General features: G+C 43.4%; 1 protein-coding gene across 2 annotated transcripts in view; it reads left to right on the top strand.

Annotated features, from left to right (window-relative positions):
• The window catches only part of DECR1 (2,4-dienoyl-CoA reductase 1), a 698559-nt gene that overhangs the window by 613797 nt on the left and 61165 nt on the right, over nucleotides 1-23597 (top strand). For both annotated transcript variants that reach the window (XM_044065390.1, XM_044065391.1), the window contains exon 9: nucleotides 13309-13371. In XM_044065390.1, the coding sequence (XP_043921325.1) occupies nucleotides 13309-13371 (63 nt within the window). The remainder of the gene's footprint in view (nucleotides 1-13308; nucleotides 13372-23597) is intronic.

Here is a 23597-nt window from a genome sequence, read left to right on the forward strand (position 1 = left end):
ATATGCCAATTAAATATAAAAAGCAGAGTTAGAGCTATATGGTTATACGTTAACATAGATGCCCAGAATCAAAACCAGGAAGAAGTAGTTGGTATAAAAATTAAGAGGAGCTAGGAGGTTACCAGGGTGTGGGACGGTAAGAGTACTATCCAGATTTGGTGATGAGATGTTAACAAAGAGAAAAGGAAGTATAGCAAGAGGGGGACAGGAGAGTTTTCAAGAGGGAACCATACAGACTAACAGAGGTAGTCATGCACGCATGAGGTTGGGGAGACAAGGGAGGGACACATGCATACAGAAGGTAGTGAAAAGGTGATGAGGAGAGTTGGGCTACATGCAGCACATGGGACATGCTAGGAAACGAAGTAGGAGATGCCATGCTAGGGAGAGGGTGAGGTGCTGGCTTGCTCTGTGGATTGCCAGCCTAGCCCATATAGCAACTGACATGGTTCCATCATCACGTGATATTCTATCATAACCAGTGTCAGTGGCCTGGTCACTGTCTGGTAGCTCACTGGAAGGGGGCCACAAGTCAAGTGAATCAGCAGTTCACTGCAGGAGGAATTCAGAACAGCTGCAGCAGTGGTCCACAGTTTGCTACACTGCAAACTCAGCCATCTGCTGAAGCTGCAACAGATACATGGCAGGTTCCATCACATGCAGCTCAGCAACAGCATGTGTGAAGATCACTGCTTGTCACGAGTCAGGACTATCTGCCTTTGAGGAACAGTCATCCCTTTCCAGCAAGACAGTATTAGAACCATCACTAGACCCAGCCTCAGTCATAACAGCTTCTGGCTGTGGCAAAGCTGTTAGGACAACAGCAAGTTGTCCTGGATAAACTGTAGAGTGGATAGACAGAGGTAGCTGACATTGCAGTATTATGCAACGTAAACTACATTATGCTGTAATGCATGTGCAGATCATAGCCACCATGTCTTGCTGATAATTAGGCCTGTTAGACAGCCCAGCTTCTGAGGTGACATATTTCTTGTGCTGTAACGTAAGGGTTGCACATTACTATTTGTTACATATGGATTTTATACTCAGTCAGTATAAGGAAATGCATTGAAATAAATACTTAAAATATATTGCGTGAGGGTGCTGGGATGTTTAGGTTACATCTCTGCTTCTCATTCGCAGTAACAGACTGCTTTTTCTACACGTCATCGTGATAGTGCTTACATTGTTCTCCAGAACGTAAGATGCCCTTGGTCATGAAATAATATCTAGCCATGATCATACCAGGCTTCAGTCCTCACAATCGGTGTAATATAAACCCCACGTAGCCGCCTCTTGTAATCTCTGTGCAGAATGAATAAAAAGATCTTTGTCTGTTTGTTCGAGTCATGAGAAGTGACCTTTGCAACTCAGTTGTGTAGCATGCAGCCATGCAGTATTCCCATGCTTGTACATTGTGATGTTAGACAGTTGCACAAGCCTCATTATGTGGTTCTCTAAAAATACTGTGGTGCACAAATGCACATGAAAGACATTCAGAAACAAAAGTGCCATATGGACCTAACTTGTGACATGGTATGTAAACACAGACACTCTTCATTTTGGTTGTTGATTAGCAACATAAGTTGCAAATGGTTGTCAGCTGACAACATAACGGGCAAAGTGGTACAGTCTGACACACAGACTTCTAAGTCTGGAAAGTTATTGTGTCTGATAGCTATCCGCATTTTGCCCCAAAGGTGTATATTTTTCATGACAGCTATGCTGACATTACAGGGGACTAACAGAACTGTTTTCAGGCTTGCCAGGTTTATTAATGTTGTCAAATCGGTGGTGCATTCTACTTGCCAAGAATGTGTCAACATTTCCTATCCAGATACATTTGGATATATGACTTGCATCCAGACTTTTGCCCTTAGTACCATGGATGTCCAAGCTATTGCCATAGAAACTGTATAGGAAATAAATTTGCCTACTATCCTGAGGGCCATTTGTTGGGATTACAAGTACACTTTTACATTTTCAGTAATGGCAGCACAGAAAGAAGGTGTGACATGTAGATGTCTTGTGGTGTGTATGTAAGCAGGCTGTCTTTTCAAAGGAAACTAAAGTTGATTTATGTACACTGGTAACCTTTACTTAATGTTGGTCCAAGAGTGAGTGCCCAGACAGCAAGAAGGCAGACAAGAGTCTGGAAAATTTCAACACATAGGAAGCAGCCTCTTGGTGGGAATTACTTAGGCATTATGACCTATTTCTGCTAGGTGGAGGAGGTGCTCAACAATCCTTAGAGTCTTGCAGAACAGGTGCTGTAGGTCATTAATGCTGCAGGGGCGGGCACAACTGATGTATGAGCCAGTATCCGTGGTGTCTTAGGGATAGCATTTGGTAGGCAAAGCAGAAGATGGAATGTATCCAGAAGCGTGAATCCAAGATCCATCCAATTATCAGTTGTAGAGGAGTCCCTAGTCTTTCTTTCTGGAGCCAGTGCAACAGGAACCAACCCAGTGGGGAGGTTGGGTGTAGGTGCCGGGCTGGCCCAGCCCCATGGGTGTCCACAGATGGTTCATCAGCTTAGTATTAACATCTCAGGTTTTCATGTAGTGCTCTTAAACATAGCAAGATAAGGTAATTCATTTGGCACAATGCACATTCATTATTCTCATTCAAATATATTGTAGGAACCTTCACCTGCAACACAGAAGGTAAGGTTAAGTACAGCTTCATTTCCTGCATCACCACCCTTGCCCTACTTTCTGAGTGGACACCCTAGTAACATATAGGGTTGAGTTGACTTTCTTGACCTTTTTACCCAACTGTAATGCAGAAAAGGGTGGTAGAGGTGTCATTACTCTGAACAGCGTAGTGAACTGTTAATGGATAAGCAGTGACTGAGCTGTCCATTCTGTATTTTAAGATGTATTGCAAAACATCAGAATTTCGTCATTAATTTCTAGGTTTTGTGATTTTTACTGTAACTTTTTCTTGCACGTTTTGTGTATAGAGGCTAGAGTTTCTTCCTCCTTCAACATTTCTGGTCTAATATTTATCAGAGAGGACTAAGAACATCATTACATCACCTTCCAATGTAATTTTTATTTGCATATCCCAGTTACTAGATCATGAATGCCACAAAAGGTGCACCAAGTTTGTAATGAATTTCATTAAAAGCAGAATGCTATAATGTGATATTCATATTCACAATACAACAGATTTGTACTGTATTCCATGAACAGTTCCAAAAACACAATTCCAAAGCACATCACATGTCAAAAATAGAAACAAATCGTATAACTTCATCTTATCATATGCATTTGTGATTCTAAACTTGTTTAGAATAATTCCACAAAAACAAAGTACAACCCTGTAGTGATAGTTGTGTGACTGTAGGGGTGTAATACAATGTTGCAAACAGGTTTGAACTGTAAGTTTGACGTGCTACAGAAGAAAAAACTGGGATCGACTCTTAACACTTTTCACTTGTGAATCCTCTGCCGCTCTGAGTGAGTGAGCCATTTAGCCAGAACAAAAGATGTTCTTCGTGTTTCACTGTTAAAGTCATCACAATTGGGTTATCCCTGCCAGGGTAGCCCTCGGCTGGCCTGAATACCAGAGACTTAGTATTTCTGCGTCGGTTGCTGTCGCTTGAGAACTGACGTCAAGTCATCAGTAGTATAAAGTAAGGCAGCCAATGCCATCACATCAGTCTTTCTTGCCGTGGAGCCCAAAGCAAAAGCAGTTTGCATGAGCGCCGGTCGGCCGCTACCTGAGTTTTCATCTACCGAATTGAAGTTGAAGTCTTCTAAAGCTAAGTACCCTGTTGGGGATCCTTTTTTCTTGCACTAACCAATGTCAGAAAAAGTTAATAATTGTCTCGCCTGTGGAAAGCAAATAACACACCGAGACTTCCACTCTTACTGCGTCACTTGTTTAGGCCCAGACCATGGCATCCCTCATTCTTGCTTCTGTGCTTTGTTCAATGCCAGAACTATCCGTCGTCGGGCCCTTATTGTAGCCAGGTATTTTCGCTTACAGTCCTCGAATTCTGATATGGCTTCGGTAAGCCATCCAACAGCAGATCTTCCGAAAAAATGTAAAGATAAAGACAGAGACAGACCGCACAGGTCCAAACCTACCGATGACTTTTCCGTTAAGCTAGTCGTTAGTTCTCTGATAGTGAGGCGCTTTCGCAGCCCATGATGCCCACTTCTCTTAATTCGCAGGCCACTACTGAGACCGTTTCGGAGTCCAGTATGCTGCAAAACTCTTCTTCGACTAAGGATCCTGCGGTTGTCTCTACCTTGGATGAGTCCGAAGCCGCTGAGCAGGCACCGGCTTCCGAGGAAGTCCTTCGCACTACCGAATCTTGACTTAAACTGACGTCTTCTTTCGCGACTACCATTCTTTCTAAAACTACCGAGTTTCTTAGGCCCAGGGTACGAACCATACTCAAGAAACCGACGACCCACTCTCTGGTGCCTGCTACCTTGCCTCAGTTTCAAATGCTTAAAATGGGGGAAGATCGTATCATGCTGATCAGGGGAAGCCAAGCTACCCCCCTCCAAAAGGAAAAGAGATCTGTCCCCTGTAGTTTTGTCTGAACAAGAGTCAGATGAATCTGATGCAAGACATGCAACTCCTCCCCACGTATGAGGATTCTGATGCAGAGGATTCCATTCCTTCAGCCTCTCCCCCAGAGGATTTTTCCTTTGGGGAAACTCTGCATACTTTAAGGGAGCATTTCCAGTGGGAGAGTCAGGACTACCCTCGATCTAAAAAGAGACTCGGGGAATTCCTAGATCTTCCACAACACAGACTCTTGGCCATTCCCCCCAGTCCTGGATGTTGTGGAGGATGTTTTCCTCAAATCCAGCTTAACTTCTGACACCCTTCCTCCTGCTCCCAGAAAACCAGACAGGCACTATAGAGTCCCTGACACATGCAGATATCTTTTTAAAAATCCTACAGCTGACCCTGAGGTCATTTCTCAAGGGCCAAAAGGGATTAAAGCAACCTCTGCTAATAATCCCACCCCTTCAGACAGGGATTCCAGAGCATAGCACAGATGGGGTAAAAAAGTATACACCTCAGCTACTCTTGCTATCAAGGCACTAAACTATCAGTTCTATATGCTGACATTTCAGCAACATGCCTTGGAACTCCTTAAAAAAATGTCTTCCTTTCCTGCTTGGGCAGAATCTAAAGATTTACAAGACTTAATGCATTCTGCAAGTCAAGTAACTAAACACACCTTGCACTGTGGTTTTGACGCCTTAGAAGCTTCTTGCAGGGCAGCAGTCACTGGATCTGTCATTAGAAGGCATGCATGGCTTAAGGAACAGCCCCTGCCAGACCATGTCGAATCTAAATTGTTGGATGCCCCCTTGCACAAATAACTTATTTGGCACAAAGGCAGAAGAGGTCTTAAAAAAAGAAGTGGAAGCAGAAGCCCCAGACAGCAGCCCCAGGGAATGCAGCGATCTAAGCAGTGGACTACCTCCACTTCTAAACCAGGGAGTTCTAAGCCACCTCCTTATGGTAAGAACTCACAATGACTCACCTCCTCCCTCTGCCCACTGTCACTTACCCCTAGGAGGAAAACTCTCCTTTCACTCAAGCACCTGGGCCACCATTACCAAGGACCACTGGGTTCTGAACATTGTGTCTCAGAGATACAAATTTTCCTTCCACACCCTTCCAACCCGGAAAGGGTACCCAGATCTACCACCAAATCAGTGGGCAGAGGCTCAAAAGCAAATCCTTTCCCTGCTGTTTATGAGGGCAGTAGAGCATGTTCCTGCAGAGCAGATAGGCCAAGGTTTCTACTCCAGACTTTTTCCTGGGGCCCAAAAAACAGGGCACCTGGCACCCCATCCTCGATCTATCCATTCTAAACACCTTCCTGGTGATCCCAAAATTCCCCTCCAACAGCTGCTACCCATGCTCTCCAAGGATGCTTGACTAGCCACCCTGGATCTAAAAGAGGCTTACCTCCACATTCCTGTCAGGGAATCATGCAGGAAATATCTCCGCTTCAGGGCAGGATCTCAACACTTTCAGTTCTCTGTGCTTCCCTTTAGCTTATCTACTGCTTCCAGAGTTTTCACAAAATGTCTGGCTTCGTCCATTGCCTTTTGCAGACAAAGACATTTTCAGATTTACCCATACCTAGATGACTGCCTTATTGGCAGACAGCCAGGAAAAGCTGCTCAACCACCTGGCCTTTGTAAAGACCCTACAAACCTCCCTAGGGTACATGATCAATGAAAATAAATCCAAACAGGTGCCCACCCAAAGAACAATCTTCCTGGGAGCAGGTCAGGACACCGTATCCCAGATGGCATATCTTATTCCACAGAAACAAATTTTCCTGACAGCCTACTTCTCTCAACTAGCCACCAGGCCCCAGCTATCTGCTAGGAAGATCCTGCAAGCTCGGGGTTCATGGCATCTTGCATACTACTCATTCCATATGCCAGAGCCTTTGGTGTCAGCACTCTCAAGACCTGGAAACTCTTCTACCTATAATTCCGTGCCTCAGAAAAGATTTTCTTTGGTGGGCAACAGCATGCTCCCTCAACAAGAGAATGCCTTTCTTCCCACATCCCACTGCCCAGACCCTCGCCACAGATGCATCAGACTACGCTTGGGGTGCACACCTGGCCAGCGGGTGCATACAGGGCCAGTGGAGCCCACAGCAAATCCCTCTGCATATCAGTCAAAAAGAGATGATGGCTGTGCAGCACGCCTTGATAGCTTTCAAGCCCCGTCTCTCTCCAGGGGTTCTCCTGATCAAAACAGACACCACCACTGTAATGTGGTACATCAACAAGCAGGGAGGGACTCACTCCTACCCTCTATGCAGGCTGGCCATGACCCTTTGGCACACAGCCTCTGCTATGCAACTACACCTGTTAGCACAATTCCTACCAGGCTCTCTCAACTCTCTGGCAGACCATTTAAGCAGAAATCTTCTGGACCCACATGAGTGGCAACTCAACAGAAGTACCTTCACACTCATAACTCAGAAATGGGGAACATGTAGGTTGACCTGTTTGCCTGCCACACCAGCCATCAGCTCTGCAAATTCTGCACCAGGAAGCATCACTGCATGGCTTGGAAAGTGGATGCCCTGTCCTTCCCCTGGGTCAGTCTATCAGTCTATGCCTTTCCTCCCCTACCTCTCATACCCAAGGTACTGCTCAAAATAAGGGAGGAAAAACCAAGGACCATTCTTATAGCTCCAGACTGGCTCCAGTAGCACTGGTACCTCTTGCTGCGCAGCATGTCCATGCTACCTCCATGGCATCTTCCTCAGATCCCAAACCTCCTGACCCAGAGAGAAGGGGAATTCATGCATCCCCAATTGCAGACACTCATAGTTTGGTAGCTGTGCTTATTCCCTAACCCCAAACCAATCTGCCAACCTCAGTAAACCGGTTCTGGATGTTATCCATGAGGCCAGGTGTCCTAGCACCAGAAAGTCTTATGCTGATAAATGGAAAAGATTCTGCACCTGGATCCAGGCTAAGGGAGCTAATATGGCACATCCCTCTCTCCCTCTCATCCTGGATTACTTAGCTGACCTACTACACAGTGGCCTCTCTTTCTCCTGTATAAAAATTCATGCCTCAGCTATTTCTGCTCATTTTCCCACTGAGCAGCCCCTTTTCTCACACCCTTTGCTCAAACAGTTCCTAAGAGGGTCTAGCAACTTGAGGCCACCCAGAAGGGCACCAACACCAGCTTGGAACCTTAACCTTGTATTGGAAAAGCGAACCATTCCTCCTTTTGAGCCAACTGCTTCTGCAGATCTAAAATTTCTCTCCTGGAAGACAGCATTCCTTCTGGCCATCACTTCAGCCAGAAGAGTCTCTGAGCTGCAAGTACTTGTGGCTGTGGAACCCTTCATCTTCCATGCAGACAGGGTATCCCTCAGAAATAACCCATCCTTCATGCTCAAGGTGGTGTCCAGTGTGGCTCTCAACCAATCCATTCATTTGCCCACCTTTTTTTCCTAATCCCCAGAACAAGGGGGAAAGGATTCTTCACTCTCTAGATCTGCACAGACAGCTCATATTCTATCTAGACAGGACTAAATCCTTCAGAAAGTCTGATCAGTTGCTGGTTAGCTTTGCTACAGGGGCAGAAGGCAAAGCCATCTCCAAACAAACCATTTCCAAATGGATAGCACACTGTATCCATTTCTGCTACAAACAGCATAAAAACCCACCCCGCAAGGGGGTCTGGACACATTCCACCAGAGCAGCCTCAACCTTTGCAGTTTTCCTCAGAGGAGTCCCCACCAGGAACATCCTGGAGGTTGCCACTGGACATCTGTTCACACTTTTACCAAGCATTACCACCTGCCTCTCTTCTCCAAATCCAGGGTAGGGTTTGCCTCTGCAGTCTTGCAGGGCATCCAAGCCAGCCCCTAGTTTACTTGACTGACTCTGCCCTTTTCTTCAGCTTTGGGACTCAACCCAAATATGATGACTGCAACAGTGAAACATGAAGAACATAGTACAGTTGTGTACATTTACCATAAATGTAGATGTTCGAGTGTATTCACTGTTGCAGTCCTGGTTTCCCTCCCCTCCATCCCCCTTTCTTCTTTTTCTCCTTTTATTACCACTCTTCCTTGCTGTTCTCCTTTCCTTACAAGGGACATATTGGTATTTATTTTCCACTGGTGGGGTTCTTCCACCAGAACCTGGCCTCCTACTTGGGGACACCTGACAGGTTAAGGCAAGAAAAATTGATGTAATGGCGTCGGCTGCCTTACTTTATACTACTGATGACCAGGGGTGTAGCTAGGATTTTCAAATTTGTACTCACAGCTCTCAAACTGCTACCCCCCTCCCCAGCCAAGCTATGGCCATTCTCGTAATTCACGGTTCGCTCTTTTAGTGTCGATGAAGAGGCATTCGCTGTAATGCCTCTTCAGTAATATAATATAAATTCACTCAAACTTGGTTCCTTGAATTGAAAATTAACCTGAAATGTCAGTTCTTTGAAAAATGCAGCATGGTAGTTGGGGTAGAGAATTTAGGCTTTTGTTTTCTGTAACTAAGGTACAGGTTTTGAGCTTGAGTAAATTACTAACCACCTGCTACCCCTAACTAAGATGTTTCATTCACACACACACACCCCTACAGTACCTACCTCTTAGTGCAAGAAATATGGACAAAGCCTAAAATAAACAGGGACAGATATTAAATAATGCTCTCGTGAACTTAGAAATTTGCTAGAACAGGATTTGTGCTAGTATGAGAAAGTTGCTAGAATAACAGGATTTGTGCTAGTATGAATTTTTCTAAAGGACATGAAGTCTGAAACTCAAATGTCTGTCATTATTTAGCAACTTCAGCCTTCAATGATTTTCTAGAAAATCACAAAATTTATGAGGAACAGACAAAAAATATGGGGCAAAAATCTGGACATTCTGCAAAATTTGGACAGTTGAGAGGTATGCTACCTTCCTAACATATACACACGCACACACACACACACACACACACACACACACACACACACACACACACACACACACACACACACACACACACACCTCTCAACCTCTTAGAGCAACAAACTCATAAATAAAACTGAGGCAAAGGCCCAAAAATAAGGACATTTTTTTAAATATTGCTCTTATAAACTTAGAAAAGATAATAGAATAGTAGTAGGTCTTGCATTAGTACAAATTTTCTGAAAGGTATGAAATCTGAAACTCAAATGTCTGCCATTATTTTCTAACTTCAGTCTTTAACAATTTGCCACTAATTTGCCAGAAAACTGCAATTTTATGAAAAACGGACCAAAAATCTGATGCAAAAATATAAAATTGCTAGACAATACAGCTGGGAACCTGTCAAAGAAGGGACACCATTTTAATATGAGCACAGTTAACTTAGAGCAGCTAACAAAATTAGAGAATCTACATGCATTTCTGAAATAAAAGTAATGTATAACTCTGATCATTACAGTTATTTATAAAAAGTAAACCCTCCACGTTTTCTTCCAAAATTGCTAATTTGCAGAGAGATTATTAGGGGGAGAGCAACATTTTGAGCCAAAATTGGGGACAGTTGAGAGGTTTGGATATTACTAATTCTATAAAGCGATTTATTTGCACATACCTCTCAACCTCTTAATGCAGGAAATCTGGACAAGGCCAAATATATTGGGGGAACATACAAACAGTACTCAAATTTGACCTTGTATAAACTTAAGACAGTTAGTTAATAGAATATCAGGTCTTGCTTTAGCATGCATTTTTCTGAAGATTATGACATCTGAAACTTAACGTCGGTCATTTAGTGACTTCATTCCTAAATGATTTGCCAGAAAAGTTTTATTTTGAATTTTACAGCACAAACACCAATAAATATCTGTTAAACAAAGCAATGCAGTCTCACAATGAAACTAGACTTAGCATTAAAACTTCTCTGCCCTTGAAACTCACATTCATTGAGACAGCATTGAAACCCACATTCAAAGAAAATTTATTTTGCCAGTGGCAGATAAAGATTAACTTTGGGCTGTTTTCAAATCATAGGCCCCTTGCACATGAAACATACACATGCTCTTTGATACACCTTCCATCATAAAAGTCTACTCAAACATCTACAGTCCACCAGTATCGGTAAATATGCACAATCTCTGAACTAGTAAAAGCCATCTACATAATTCCACATTAGAGAAATCTGTAACTAATGAAGAGGCTGCTGCTAGCAAACAACTTTATATTTCATGGTTTCACCTACAAATAATGTGCCTGTTGCGCTTGAGGAATAAATTGCCTATGTTGCATTAAAAACAATGATACGCTAGTAATATTGCAATAGGGAATGGATGGCAAACTGATAACAGGTTCATAGTTGCTACTAGATATCTTCACCAAAACAGGCTACAGCATCCACCCCCCTTTACAACACAGTACAGTATCAGCTATGCATCTACCTACTGTGGGAGAAGAACCCACAGCCTTCTGCATCAAAAGCAAGTACACTACCTGTTGTGCTATTAACAGTACAAGCAGAACCATAAGCAGCACTAAACTTAAGTTCCCCTGAATAGGTAGAAGAATCTTAGAGGCAGAATCTAAGGACACTGTTTACATCATGTAGGGAAGTACCTCCTGATATTTTGAAATGAATCCACAAAATGTTCTCAGAAATTTAACTTTTTGAATCCTTCTTTCCCCAGATTCCTGTATTCTTAGAGGGGAAGGGGGACTTTGACTACTGTGTTTACAACCTGGGAGCTGGCCTCTGAAACCGATAAAATTTACAGGTGGACTGGATTCACACTGTAGAAGAAAATGTTGGTAATAATCTCATGCCATAGACACATATATGAACTAATCTCATGCCATAGACATATATATGAACTAATCTCATGCCATAGACATATATATGAACATATGTATCATATTTAATGCACTTCTTTGCAGTGGCTCAGCAAGAAAGTTTGCTGTAAGAGCCACGCTTGACCCTTAGCTGGGCTGCAGTTCTGCTGTTTTTTTTTTTTTTTAATTGTTGGCTTGATATTTCCTATCAAGTAGTGACACGATAGTGCAGTGTAGTGGGGTACTGCACTTTAAAGGCACTATCTTTTAAACATGATGTTAAACTGAGGTCCCATTTGTCTGAAAGGGTGGAAACTCAGCTGATTTTAAAGATTCGTAGCGTGTATTGAAAATAGTAGGGAAATTTCCCTGTTGTGGTCTAGCCAGATTACCTCAGACAGTTTAAATGCCACCTTTGGTCTCCCTGAAGACAGGCCATTGGCCTAATGAGAGTAACTTGACTGACAAAATCCAAATAAATAAAAAAATGAAGTTCCTACTAGAGCAGTTGGAGACCTTCTCTGGGGTATCCAGCATGGTCCTTGATTGGTTCATCTCCTACCTCTAGGCACATGCAGAGGGTTGTGTTTGGTGTTAATTCTTCTCTTGCCTGTCCTCCAGATCGTGCAGTGTTCTGTAAGTCTCTCCATTAGGTCCTTTGTTGTTTATGCTACCACTTGGTAGTAATGCAGAGAGGGGCTGCAGTATCACTGCAATGCAATGATGATGATAATTAGTCTCTATCCCAAATGTGTCCTTGGCCTTCTCTGAATCTATTGACTTTGTGGAAGCTATCCTTTCATAAACGAGCTGTAATAGTCTCATATTCATTCTGACCAAAATGATTGATATGGCCTTTACTACTCCTGTCTTGAAGCGTTGCATCATCTACAAAGGATATATATATATAAGAGCTTGTGTAAACGATACTTAGCCTCTGATGAATGGCCAATGTTTCAGGACAGTGTCAGCTATTATCAACCCTTGGTGTCATCACCCAATGACTGTTGTTTAAATTAGGCATCTTGTTTCAGCAGATAACATGCTGGTGATTGTGTAGACTTTAGTCATCTCTCAGATGAATTGCACTAATACCCCATGTGCAATACCCTGTAGTGGTTTTGGAGGTCCCTTAAGATACACTTGTAACATAAAGCATTTCAGCACTTGTTTTAGACACAGTATTCTTTAGGCCAGAAAATGTAAACCTACTTGGCAGTGATTGTATTGATGGTCATTTTAGTGTTTATAACTTAATTCTTTTTAGTTGCTTTATTTTTTCTTTGTGTTTTCTAAATTACCTGGTTGAAAAGGTACATTAATATTTTGACTGAATTAATATCAGTATCTACAAATTTGCCTGCCATTAATGATAAGTGAGCAAAATTAGCTGCTTATTAAAAAAACTTTTAGATCCCTTCCTTAAGTCTGTTAACCTGCTTTTTTTCAGATTTTCTAGTATTAAAGCATAGAAAACAACTACATTTCAGTAATCACCTAGTTTTAAGATGTGAGGCTTAATGATCCAGTCAGATTGTATCAGGTGCTATAGTCTTCCCTTGGCAAAACTTTTGATTAGAATATTATTAATTATTGTATCTGTCTACTATCAAATATGGACATGGGTTAGATGAAGCAATACACCTTTCTTAACCACCCCTTTCTGGCTGTAACAGGCATGTTACTGTTATATGTATGAGGTTGCTGCTGCTTGTTTGAAGGGGAAAAGTCTTGTACTGGAAACTGATTTATGTAGCCTGATGTATTGCTGTTTGTACATTTTAAATGTCACAGTTGATGCAATACGAATTATAATAAAAGTAAGTGTTGATCAAAGGGATGCATGCTGTTGCTACATATAGCTTGAAATCACTGCACCAGTATATTGTTGAAGATTAACACTGCTTTTGTATTCTACATATTTTTTGTGGAAGCTATTAGTTTTAGTTTTAAACACATGCAACATTAATGTTTATCCATATTTTCCTTCCTAGGTGATTAGATTTGATGGTGGAAATTATGTTTCTATTGCAGGAGAATTCAATGAACTAAGGAAGGTAATAACACATTTCACATTTTCTGTTTTGTTCATAGTTATTCTAAAATGCATACCACTTTTAATTTGTGTCATGACTAAATTTGTCTGTGTTTCAGCACATTGTAATGTATTCTGTCACTGAACTAGTGCACTAACCTTGTCCATAATCTGTAGATCATTGGTAGTTTGCCAGAGAATATACAAGGGTTCCACTGGATATTTTTCTGTGGGATAGTGTCTGCCTTATGTGATACACCTTAGACAAGTGTCTCAAACAGATAATGTGCATACTGGTTTTAATTTATTCCCTTTTAGTATGATAACACACAGTTATGTATATGTGAACAGTGAACTAGAGCATAAAGACATACTCCTATGCTTGCAGCTAAGTAGGTATGTGTGTCTTTAGCATTCATTGGACACTTTTCTCATTCCCATATGTAAAGTAAACATACAAAACATATACATAAAAAAAGGCTGTGCTTTCTTTACCTTACTTCTGACTAGGTGATTTGGGTCTAGTCATGGTTTGTCAGCTCTGTATTTCTTCACAGTGTGTTCCTACATCTAGTCTACAGTTAGATTTATAGTATGTTAAACAATTGTACTGGTTTACTCTCTGACTCAACCAATTGCAAACAGGCTTCAGGAAGAGTGCTGACTGTGACTACACAATCCCTCCCCAGGATACCCATGAATTGTGTGGCATGCTTGAGGCTAGAGCACAGCAACACCTGCTATGATATTTGAAAGGCGTTTGGGTCCAGCTGTTCACAACAGCCCAAAAATAAACTAATACTTTTACTAAAAATACTTTTGCTTTCTTCGGGATAGGATAAGAAAGATAGCAGGGAGGATAAGTCAAATAAGGAGAAGAGAAAAAAGTTAGATGACACTCCTCCAGTTTCCTTTCCCCTCTCTAAGGTCTGGACTGGCCAAGATAGATAAATTGGAGCTTCCTGCTTCAGCAGCACTGGGTCCATGTCATTCCTAGACTGTTATGATCAGAGACCATTTCCCAGGAAATCCACTAGCCATTACTCTTCAGAGAGGGAACTTTCCAAATGTCTTGGTTCTCATCCTCTTCCCTTAGGTCTACAAGATCTGTCCAGAGTGCTTCTGACATTGACTGGGACTGTATGATAAGAGCCTTTATCATCTTCCAGATTGATGTGGATCTCACCACAACCCCCTCAGTTTCCAGTGTGAATCGGGGTTGTCCCTAGGACTCTCATACATGATGGTCCTTTCCCAGCACATATCTTGGTGTCAGAGCCATCCTTCTCCAGTACCTGCTGCATCAGATCGATTGGTGCCATTACCGCAGACTCTAACACACATACATACACACACACACACACACACACACACACACACACACACACACACACACACACACAGATTCGGTGTTGGGTGTGTCTCAGTGCTGACTACTTGATTCTGAGTCCTTAGGTCAGTCTTCAGCATAGATGCATTTAGTGCCCTTTTTTATACTAAGGTTATTAGAGTGCAAGACTTCTGTGCCCTTCTCAGTATCAAAGCCATCTAGACTGTTGGCTTAAATGGCACTGTACTTTGTACAGTAGATGTCCACTTTGGCTGGGATAGAGACCATGCCAAGACGAACATCACTGGTGCCAATGGGTTCCCTTTTCTGCTTTTGATGTTTTCAAGAGGAATATTAACCGTGCATCGATTCAGACAGGAGGCTATCCACCAGTTTCACCTCCCTCTCTTCATATCATTTACTCTATGACCATGGGCCCTCATCATTGGCCTCAAGGACAGAGCAGGTCTAAATGCCTCAGTCCTTCCCACCAGCATGAACCCCATGGCTCTTCAGGAGCTTTGGATGATTTCTCTCCAAAGTCACCCTGAAAGCATGTGTACAAAAGAAGGCATATAGAGTACTCTATAGAATCTCTGACTCCTGACACCAACCTTGATGAAGGGGAAGGTTCCCCACAGTCTCCTCCTGAGGACACCAGGTTTGATGGGAGCTTAGAATTAATGATACAAAGGGGTACTTGGCCACTTACCCCTCGTTCCCACATGAGGAGGTTTTCTTTGAGCCATTCAGATCTGCCTCCCACCTCCTGGGTGTTCCCTCCCACTGACAGTATAATAGATCTGGCAGTGGAGAGAGTATAGTGGGAGCCAGATGTAGCAGAGAGTATACTGAGAAAATCTGGCAAAATATTGTGACCTCCTAAGGACAGACCCCCACTGGAGCAATAGTTGTCTGTTGGACTCCATTAATGTGATGGTAGCCATCAAAAGAGAATGGAAAAAGGAAAGTTTCAGTGTATCTTTCTAACAAGGAGCCTAGGACTATGATCATATGGGCAAGTGATGTTCTGCTTTTCCCACCAATCACTTAAACTGTCTTACTGGTATGACTAAATTCCAGAGAGACCTAGAAGAATAGACACTAGACTCATAAGCAGACTGAGTCGTACATGGCAACTGTGTTGACCATCTCTAGTCTGTCTGTGACCTTACTGCATAATGCTACTGTTGGACTGGGTAGAGCAGCAGACACAGGTATAGTATTGAGATGCCATTCCTGGCACAGTTTGTGACTTTGCAAACTATCTTAAGGTGTCCTTTATTAATATCACATATAGAAAGGTATCCCTTTTTTGGATCCAGAGTTAGGAAGAAACTTTTGAAAAGTGAACAGGAAGGAAAATACTTTATGCATTAAGAGTGTGCTTTGAAATCCATCAAAGGTCCTTTTTTTTAACTTGAAGAGTGCCAAAGCTCCCTGGCTTAAAAAGTCATAATGTTTTCCTTTCAACATCTTTTCAAACAAGGCAAACCATGGCAGAGGAGGTCTTGGGTTAGAAGAGGTACACAAACCAGGGATTCTGAGTCACTTCCTCCTGTAAACAACATCTGTGAGGAGGCATGTCCGACTGCTCTTCTCTGGACGTATGGGGGTTGATTGTTTCTTCACTTGGACTCAGGGATGGCCATCATATGGAATAATTGGGTGAAAAGCATCATATCCAGAGGGTACTTAAATTTTTTCACAGGTCTTCAACAACTTTGTCTGTTCCCTCCCAGAAGTAGCACCATGCCAGAAGAGGGCATTCGAAAAGGCAGTTATTCAGGTAAAAAAAAAAAGAGCCACCCAAGATGTTCCACCAGATTGGGTAGGCTCTGGAGACTACTCCAGATTATTTTTAATTCCCCAGAAATCAAAGGATCTCTGTCCCATTTTAGATTTATATGACCCAAACTACTATGTAAAAGCATAACGTTCCAGGATGGACAACAGTGCAAGCCATTTTTCCATGTGTACATGAAGGGGATTGGATGCGTTGTGTCAACCTTCAGGATGCATATCTCCACGTAAAAAAATGACTGTGTCTAGAAGGTGCAGATTCATAGATATTGCAAGGCCACCGAGTCTCATAACCATGCTCATTTTGCCAGTAGCCTCTCTCAGGTAGGTTTATAGTTCAGCATAGCTCTCAACCAATCAGGGACAAATCCAGAAAAAATCAGGGACAATCAGGGACACTTTTAAAATATGAGTTTCATTAACTTGAGACATTAACAGAATAAGAGAATGTGAATTAATATACATTTCCTGAAGGAACAGAAGTCTATAACTTTTAATCATTGTCATTATTTATTAAATATAATTCAGCACATTTCCTCCAAAAAGCACTAGTGTTATGAGGGATTAAGAGGGACAGAGCAGAATTTTGAGTTAAAATCAGGGACAGTTGAGTGGTATGTAGATCAGTACTAGGCTAACTACCCTTGTGGGCCATTTTAAGCCTAGCCAATTATCCCATGTGAGAATCAAACCCTACACCTTGTGTTTGGAAAGTAAACACCTTGACCATTATACCATCCTTCCTTGTAAAATAATTCCATGTATTCAAACCCCACAACTGCTACACATGAGGCCGTAACTTTATCCACTTGGCTACATGTGGATAGCACCTCCTTTCTTCAGCACTATCATACAGATCAATCCCGGAGTAAACTTGTGAATATCTGTCTAGCCATGTAGTTTACTTTTAAAGACGAAAGTGAGTCACACTTCTTAAAATGGAGGGGAAGTTTATTACAGAGATTTGGGAGGTAGTGAGTTATAAACCTTGTCCCTCCATCATATTTGCTTTATTGATGGTGAAGATTTAGATCCCTAGTTGAAATATTGGTAGAGAAATTGGACTCGAGGAGAGACAGGAAGTCTAGGACAAATTGGGTCTCTAATGGTGTGGCAAGTGAGACAGAGATCTCCCCTCAGTCTGTAAGAAAAAGAATAAAGGGATAAAGCTTTCATCATTTATTGGTAACTCAGAGATTTTAGGCTTGTGATCATTCTGGTTAGGAAGCTTTGTGATCTTTCTAATTGTTTTGATATGTTTAGAGATGCTTTTCAAAAGGGGGCATTGTACTCAATAATTGACCTGATCGATGCTGAGTATATAGGAGTGATTACCTCTTCAGACCTTGATGATATTCCTTTTGCAGTTAGCTTGGCTAAATAAATGGATTTCCTGATGAACATTATTATATGATGGCTAAAACAGAGGGCGCTATCTACCCATGTACCTAGGCCCCTAACTGTATTTTTGTTTTGTAGAGGTATGTTGTCTATTAAAGTATTATAAGAAGAGCAGCTGTGTACCAAAAGTGATGGTACTACACTTGTTAGCATTTAGTCAGAGCCCAATTTTAGTACACCAGGTTTACTACCGTGAGATCATTATCTCCATTTTGTCTCACCATAGCCCCCTGGGTGTTCACCAAGTGCATTTTGGTCATTGTAGCCCACTTTGTTCATAGGAATGTGCATCTTCCCATAACTGGATGATTGGCTTCGTGCCACCACTACAAGGGGGTCCCTCATATAAGCTAGCATCTACAGTGGATATAAAAATTGTACACACCTCTGTTAAAATGCCAGGTTTTGTGATATAAAAAAATGAGACCACAATAAATCAATTCAAAACTTTTCCCACCTTTAATGTGACCTATAACCTGTACAATTCAGTTGTAAAACAAACAAATCTGTTAGGGGAAAAATGTAAAAAATAAAAAACGTACAATAAGATGGTTGCACAAGTGTGCACATCCTTAAACTAATACTTTGTTGAAGCACCTTTTGATTTAATTGCAGCATTCTGTCTTCTTAGGTGTTGAGGCACATTGACTCCCCACTGGAGTCCCTCACAGAGGACACTGATTTGTAGCAAGGGAAGGGTCCCATCTGGTCACCCTCCGAAGATGTCTCCTTCAGAGACATCATAGAGATCCTTTGTCAGCGAGGGGGGTGGTCTGCCCAGAAACCCATCTTGGATGAATCAGTGTTCCTGGAGGCATTTAGCACAGGACCCTCTACATCCTGGGTTTCTCCTCCCGTGGATCCACTGGTGGATCTAATTACATTTTGAGCATGAAAGGAACCGGACATGGTGGAGCCGATCCCCAAACGCCCCGACAAGGTATTAAGTGCTCCCTTAGATAGGACCCACTGGATGAAGGGATCACATGTAGATGTCATGGTAGTGGCAACGGCCACTAAGAAGGAGCTCATGCAGGAGAGCTCCACGATCCATCCTCCAGACCAAGAGTCCAGGACGATGGATCACTTTGGGAAGCAGGTCTCCGCTTCAGCCACATTTTCATTACATGCGCCGAATTATATGGCACATGTAATTGGACTCCAGTGAGACCTCGTTAAGGAGAGCGCTGGGTCTGCCGCAGGATCCATGATGGCGGAGGGCCAGAAGGTTTTCTCTTTTCACATGGCCACCCTCACGTCGATTGCTAACACCTCTATGCAGCTTCTATCTCATGCTACTGAGGGCGCTGCTAGAGCTACCGAGACAGGTGTTGCCATCAGACATCATGCCTGGCTCCGACTCTGTGCACTCCCGGAACCATTTAAAGCATCCTTTACTAATGCCCTGTATGATGGTTCCACCCTTTTTGGAAAGTTGGTATGTGACACTGTTGTCCAGAGTGAGAAGGACGGGAAGACTCTGTCTGCCATTGGGATCTGCTTCTCCACCCCCCCAAAGAACCTTTTCAAGGAGTCAGTGAGGGAAAAGAAGATGTGGTTCTGAAAGTCTCAGGGTTACTCCCAGGATGCTCAAGACTCGACTTCCCCTAGAGGCAGAGGGGGATTCGATAGATGCCACCCCCAAGGCAGAGGTGGTCAGAGGAATCGGGGGTCTCGACAGCCTTTCTCGGACTGGCCTGCACAGCAGCCCTGAAGGGTTGCCTGGCTGCTCAGCTCTGGAGGACGTCTGGGGATGCCTCTCGCTACACCCAACAGCCTGGAAGTCCATCACAGATGATTGTTAGGTGTTGCAAATCATATTCAGAGGCTATTCTATCCCTTTCAGTCAATCACATCTTCACCCAAACACCGCCCGGACATTCCACCCATGCAAAGGGAGGAAGGAGCACTGGAAATTGCAAAGCTGCTAGAAAAGTGAGTCATCCAACCCATTCCCTGAGACCAGACCAGATTAGACATTTGGATCTCTCCATCTTAAGTCTGTCAGTTGCTAAGACAAAATTCCGGACGGTCACTTTTCAAGCTATCCTGCCCTTTTTGCAGTAGAGCAATTTGGATGTGCTCGGTCGACCTTCAGGATGTGTACTACCACATCAGAATGGACAGGCGCTCTCTGAGGTTTCTCCACTTGCGGCTGGTGGCCAGTCATTACCATTTCAGAGCGCTCCCCTTTGATCTCACCACTGTCCCCAGGGTGTTCACCAAAGTGATGGCAGTGGTAGCGGCTCACCTGAACTACAGGGATTTCAGGTCTTCCCCTACCTGGGCGATTGGCTCCTTGCTGCCCCTTCCTGGCATCAACTCTGCCAAGCGAGGGATTCCCTGCTTCACTTAGCCCACCAGTTGGGCATAACCATCATTCTCAACAAATCATTACTGGCTCTGGTTTAAGTACTAGAGTTCATTGGTGCTCGGTTGGACACAATTCAAAACAAGGTTTTTCTAACTTCAGAGAGAATCCAGTCTCTGAAACTACATGTCCTCTGTATCCATCAACCTCAATCTGTGACGGCAGAATTGGTATTATGGGCGTTATGGTCCATGGTGGCCATGATCACTCTCTTACCCATGGCCCGGTTACACATGTGGGTACTTCAATGGTCCATGCTAGGTCTTCCTTTGTCTCACTCTATTCAAGTATCTTGGGTGTGCAGGGACTCTTCAGTAATGGATTCATTCTCCGGATCTTCTCCGGGATTGCCCTTTTTTTCTGCCTTCCTCTTTGGCCACAGATGCCTCCCTACTAAGGTGGGCATGGCACAGTTTGGGAAAGACGGTCCAAGGTACGTGGTCCCCCTCTGAGACTCAATTGCATATCAACATCCTGGAGATGAGGGCGGTGCTCCTAGTGTTGCAAACTCTCCATGCCCATCTTCCTCTAGGGGTGATTGCTATCCAGACGGACAATATGTTGGTGGTCTGGTACATCAACAAGCAGGGGAGAGAACTAGGTTTTATCCCTTGTGTCGCGAGGCCATGAGAATGTGGGAATGGGCGATCTCCACCAGGCATTTTCTGGTGGCAACGCACATTCTGGGGAGGTCCAACATTCTAGCTGACAGGCTCAGCAAGTCTATCCTGATGCCTTACGTGTGGTCTCCGAATCCTTTGGTAGTGAAACAGATCTTTCTCAAGTGGGGTCAGCCTTGCTGCGATCTGTTCGCCTCTATTTCCAACGCGAAGTGCAGCGAGTTTTTCACTCTGACCCTCCCCCCTCAGGGAGAAGCCCACAGAGACGCTCTGGTTCATGCTTGGCCCTCTGGTCTTCTGTATGCTTATCCTCCTCTGCCTGTAATACCAAAATTTCTTCAGAAAGCTCGCAGGCTGGGGAGCTCTGTCATCCTCATTGTCCCATTCTGGCCTCACCAAGTATGGTTCCCCTCTCTGTGATCTCATGTTGTGTGTCCATCCTGGACATTGGATCTGATTCAGGATCTCATCTTTCATCCCTCAGGGATTCCCCATCCAGACCTGGTCAGTCAGAAGCTCACTGCTTGGCTCCTCCAGTTCCCATGATAGTCAGGACTCCCGAGTTATCTTCACCGGTTAAAAGGATTTTGGTTGCGGCTCATAAATCTTCTACCAGAAAGGTTTATTCCAGTAAGTGCAAACGTTTTTCTATTTGGGCTTCTCAGCGTGACCTAGACACCCTCACTGCTCCAGTTCTGGTGGTTTTATTTTTAGTAAGTATTTTTCTGCAAGGTGCCAGTTCTTGTACAGTTAAGGTCCAACTGGCAGTTGTGTCTAACTTTCATGTAAGTGACAATATGACTTCTCTAGCTTCTTCTAAGCTTTGTAAAGCCTTTTTGAAAGGCACCTTTTTACTTCGGCCACCAGTTAAGGACCCAATACCTCCTTGGATTTCACCCTAGTTCTGGAAGCTTTGGTCTTGCCCCCATTTGAGTCTACACCCTCAGTGGACTTACAATTTCTATCCTGGAAGATGGCCTTCTTGGTCACTATTACATCTGCCAAAAAGGTTTTGGAGCTTCCAGCATTGTCGGTCAAGCCTCCATATTTGGTATTTCATAAGGACAGGGTGTCCTTGCGTACTAATCTATCCTTTCTTCCCAAAGTAGCTTCAGAAGCCAATATTAATCAAGTGATTAATCTCCCGGTTTTCTTCCCAAATTTTCAAAATAAGGGAGAGTACAAACTGCACTTGTTGGATGTGCACAGACAGTTGTGTTTTTACCTGCATACGACTAAGTCCTTTCGTAAGTCTGAGCAACTTTTTATTTCCAATTCTAAACCTTTTTTAGGGAAACCAGTGTCGAAGGTCACCATTGCCTGTTGGATTTCCCAGTATATTACTCTGGCGTATTCGGCTAGATGTTTATCCCCACCAGGTCATGTAAAGGTGCAGTCCACTAGATCTATGGCTACATCAGCTGCCTTTTGGTCCAGAGTGTCTTTAGATGACATTTGCTCTGTGGCTACTTGGGCTTCTTCACATACTTTTATCTTGCATTACAAGTTGGACATTCTGTCTAGGAGAAGGGCATCCTTTGGCTGTGCTGTGCTGCGGAATATCCTTTCATGAGGGCCTCCCAGGTGTTTAGTAGTTGGGGACCCTGTCCCACAGGTTGAAGAGCAAATGAAGACAACAACTTCAGATAAATAAGTTATGTACTCACCATAACGTTCCATCTGAGTTGTTGCTCTTCATTTGTCTTCAGCCATCCCTCCCTTCTTCCCCCTGACATGCGTAGGCTGTGTGGTGGTCTGGACAGAAGAGGAATGGTCACCACATTGGTATTCCGTTGTTCTCCTCTGCTTGCTTATAGAGACCCTTGTCATGGGACAAGATGTTTGGGTCAGGTTGGGATGCTATGGAAGGCAGCAAACTCGATCTGAAAGGAGGAGGGAGACAGGGGCATTATGGGTCAGGAAGGAGCTAGGCGCTTGGATCAGATGCTGGAAATGCGGTCGAGTCAAAACTGTACCAGATCAGAGTACTCGCAGGCTGAAGACAAATGAAGAGCAACAACTCAGTCGGAACGTTATGGTGAGCACATAACTTCTTTTTTTCAGACATCATCAGGACTTGGTGGATCCAGTCTCCCATTGTTCTGGAAAGAAGACATTTCATTCCTTCCCTTTTGAGCAAGACGGTGACCACCGATAACCCTTCTCTGGAGGGGAGAGGGATATATTGGGAGGAGAAAGATCAAATGGGAAATAGATCCAGCAAGAGGCCAATCTTAACATCCGTATTCTCGACATCAGGACAGTCATCCTAGCACTGCAGGCTCTTCAAGACTTGCTTCCCAGTGTGTGATCTGTAACTGTACAGAAAATGTTGGTCATATGGTATATCAACAAGCAAGGAAGAAACCAGTCATACCCTCTCTGCTGAGAAGCCATGAGTGTATGGTAATGGTTGATGTTTTCATATTGATTTCTGATAGGTGTGCACATTCCAGGATGGCCATGTACTTGGTTGACAAGTATAGGAGGTGTATTCTGGTGCCTCAGAAGTGGTAGTCAACTCTTTAGTGGTATGGATTTTCACTGTTAAAGCAAGCCTTGCCCCAGCCTTTCTGCATCACTGACCAGCACCAAATGCAGCAGCTATTTTGCCCTAATTCCTTCATAGGGACAGACACCAAAGAACTCTCTCGTATGTCATTGTTTCCTGGACCTCTTTATGCCTGTCACCTGCTAACAGTAATGGCAACCGTATCAGTGGC

Source organism: Protopterus annectens, chromosome 3.part0 (assembly GCF_019279795.1).
Source record: "Protopterus annectens isolate FY-2018-M chromosome 3.part0, PAN1.0, whole genome shotgun sequence".
NCBI lineage: Eukaryota > Metazoa > Chordata > Ceratodontiformes > Protopteridae > Protopterus > Protopterus annectens.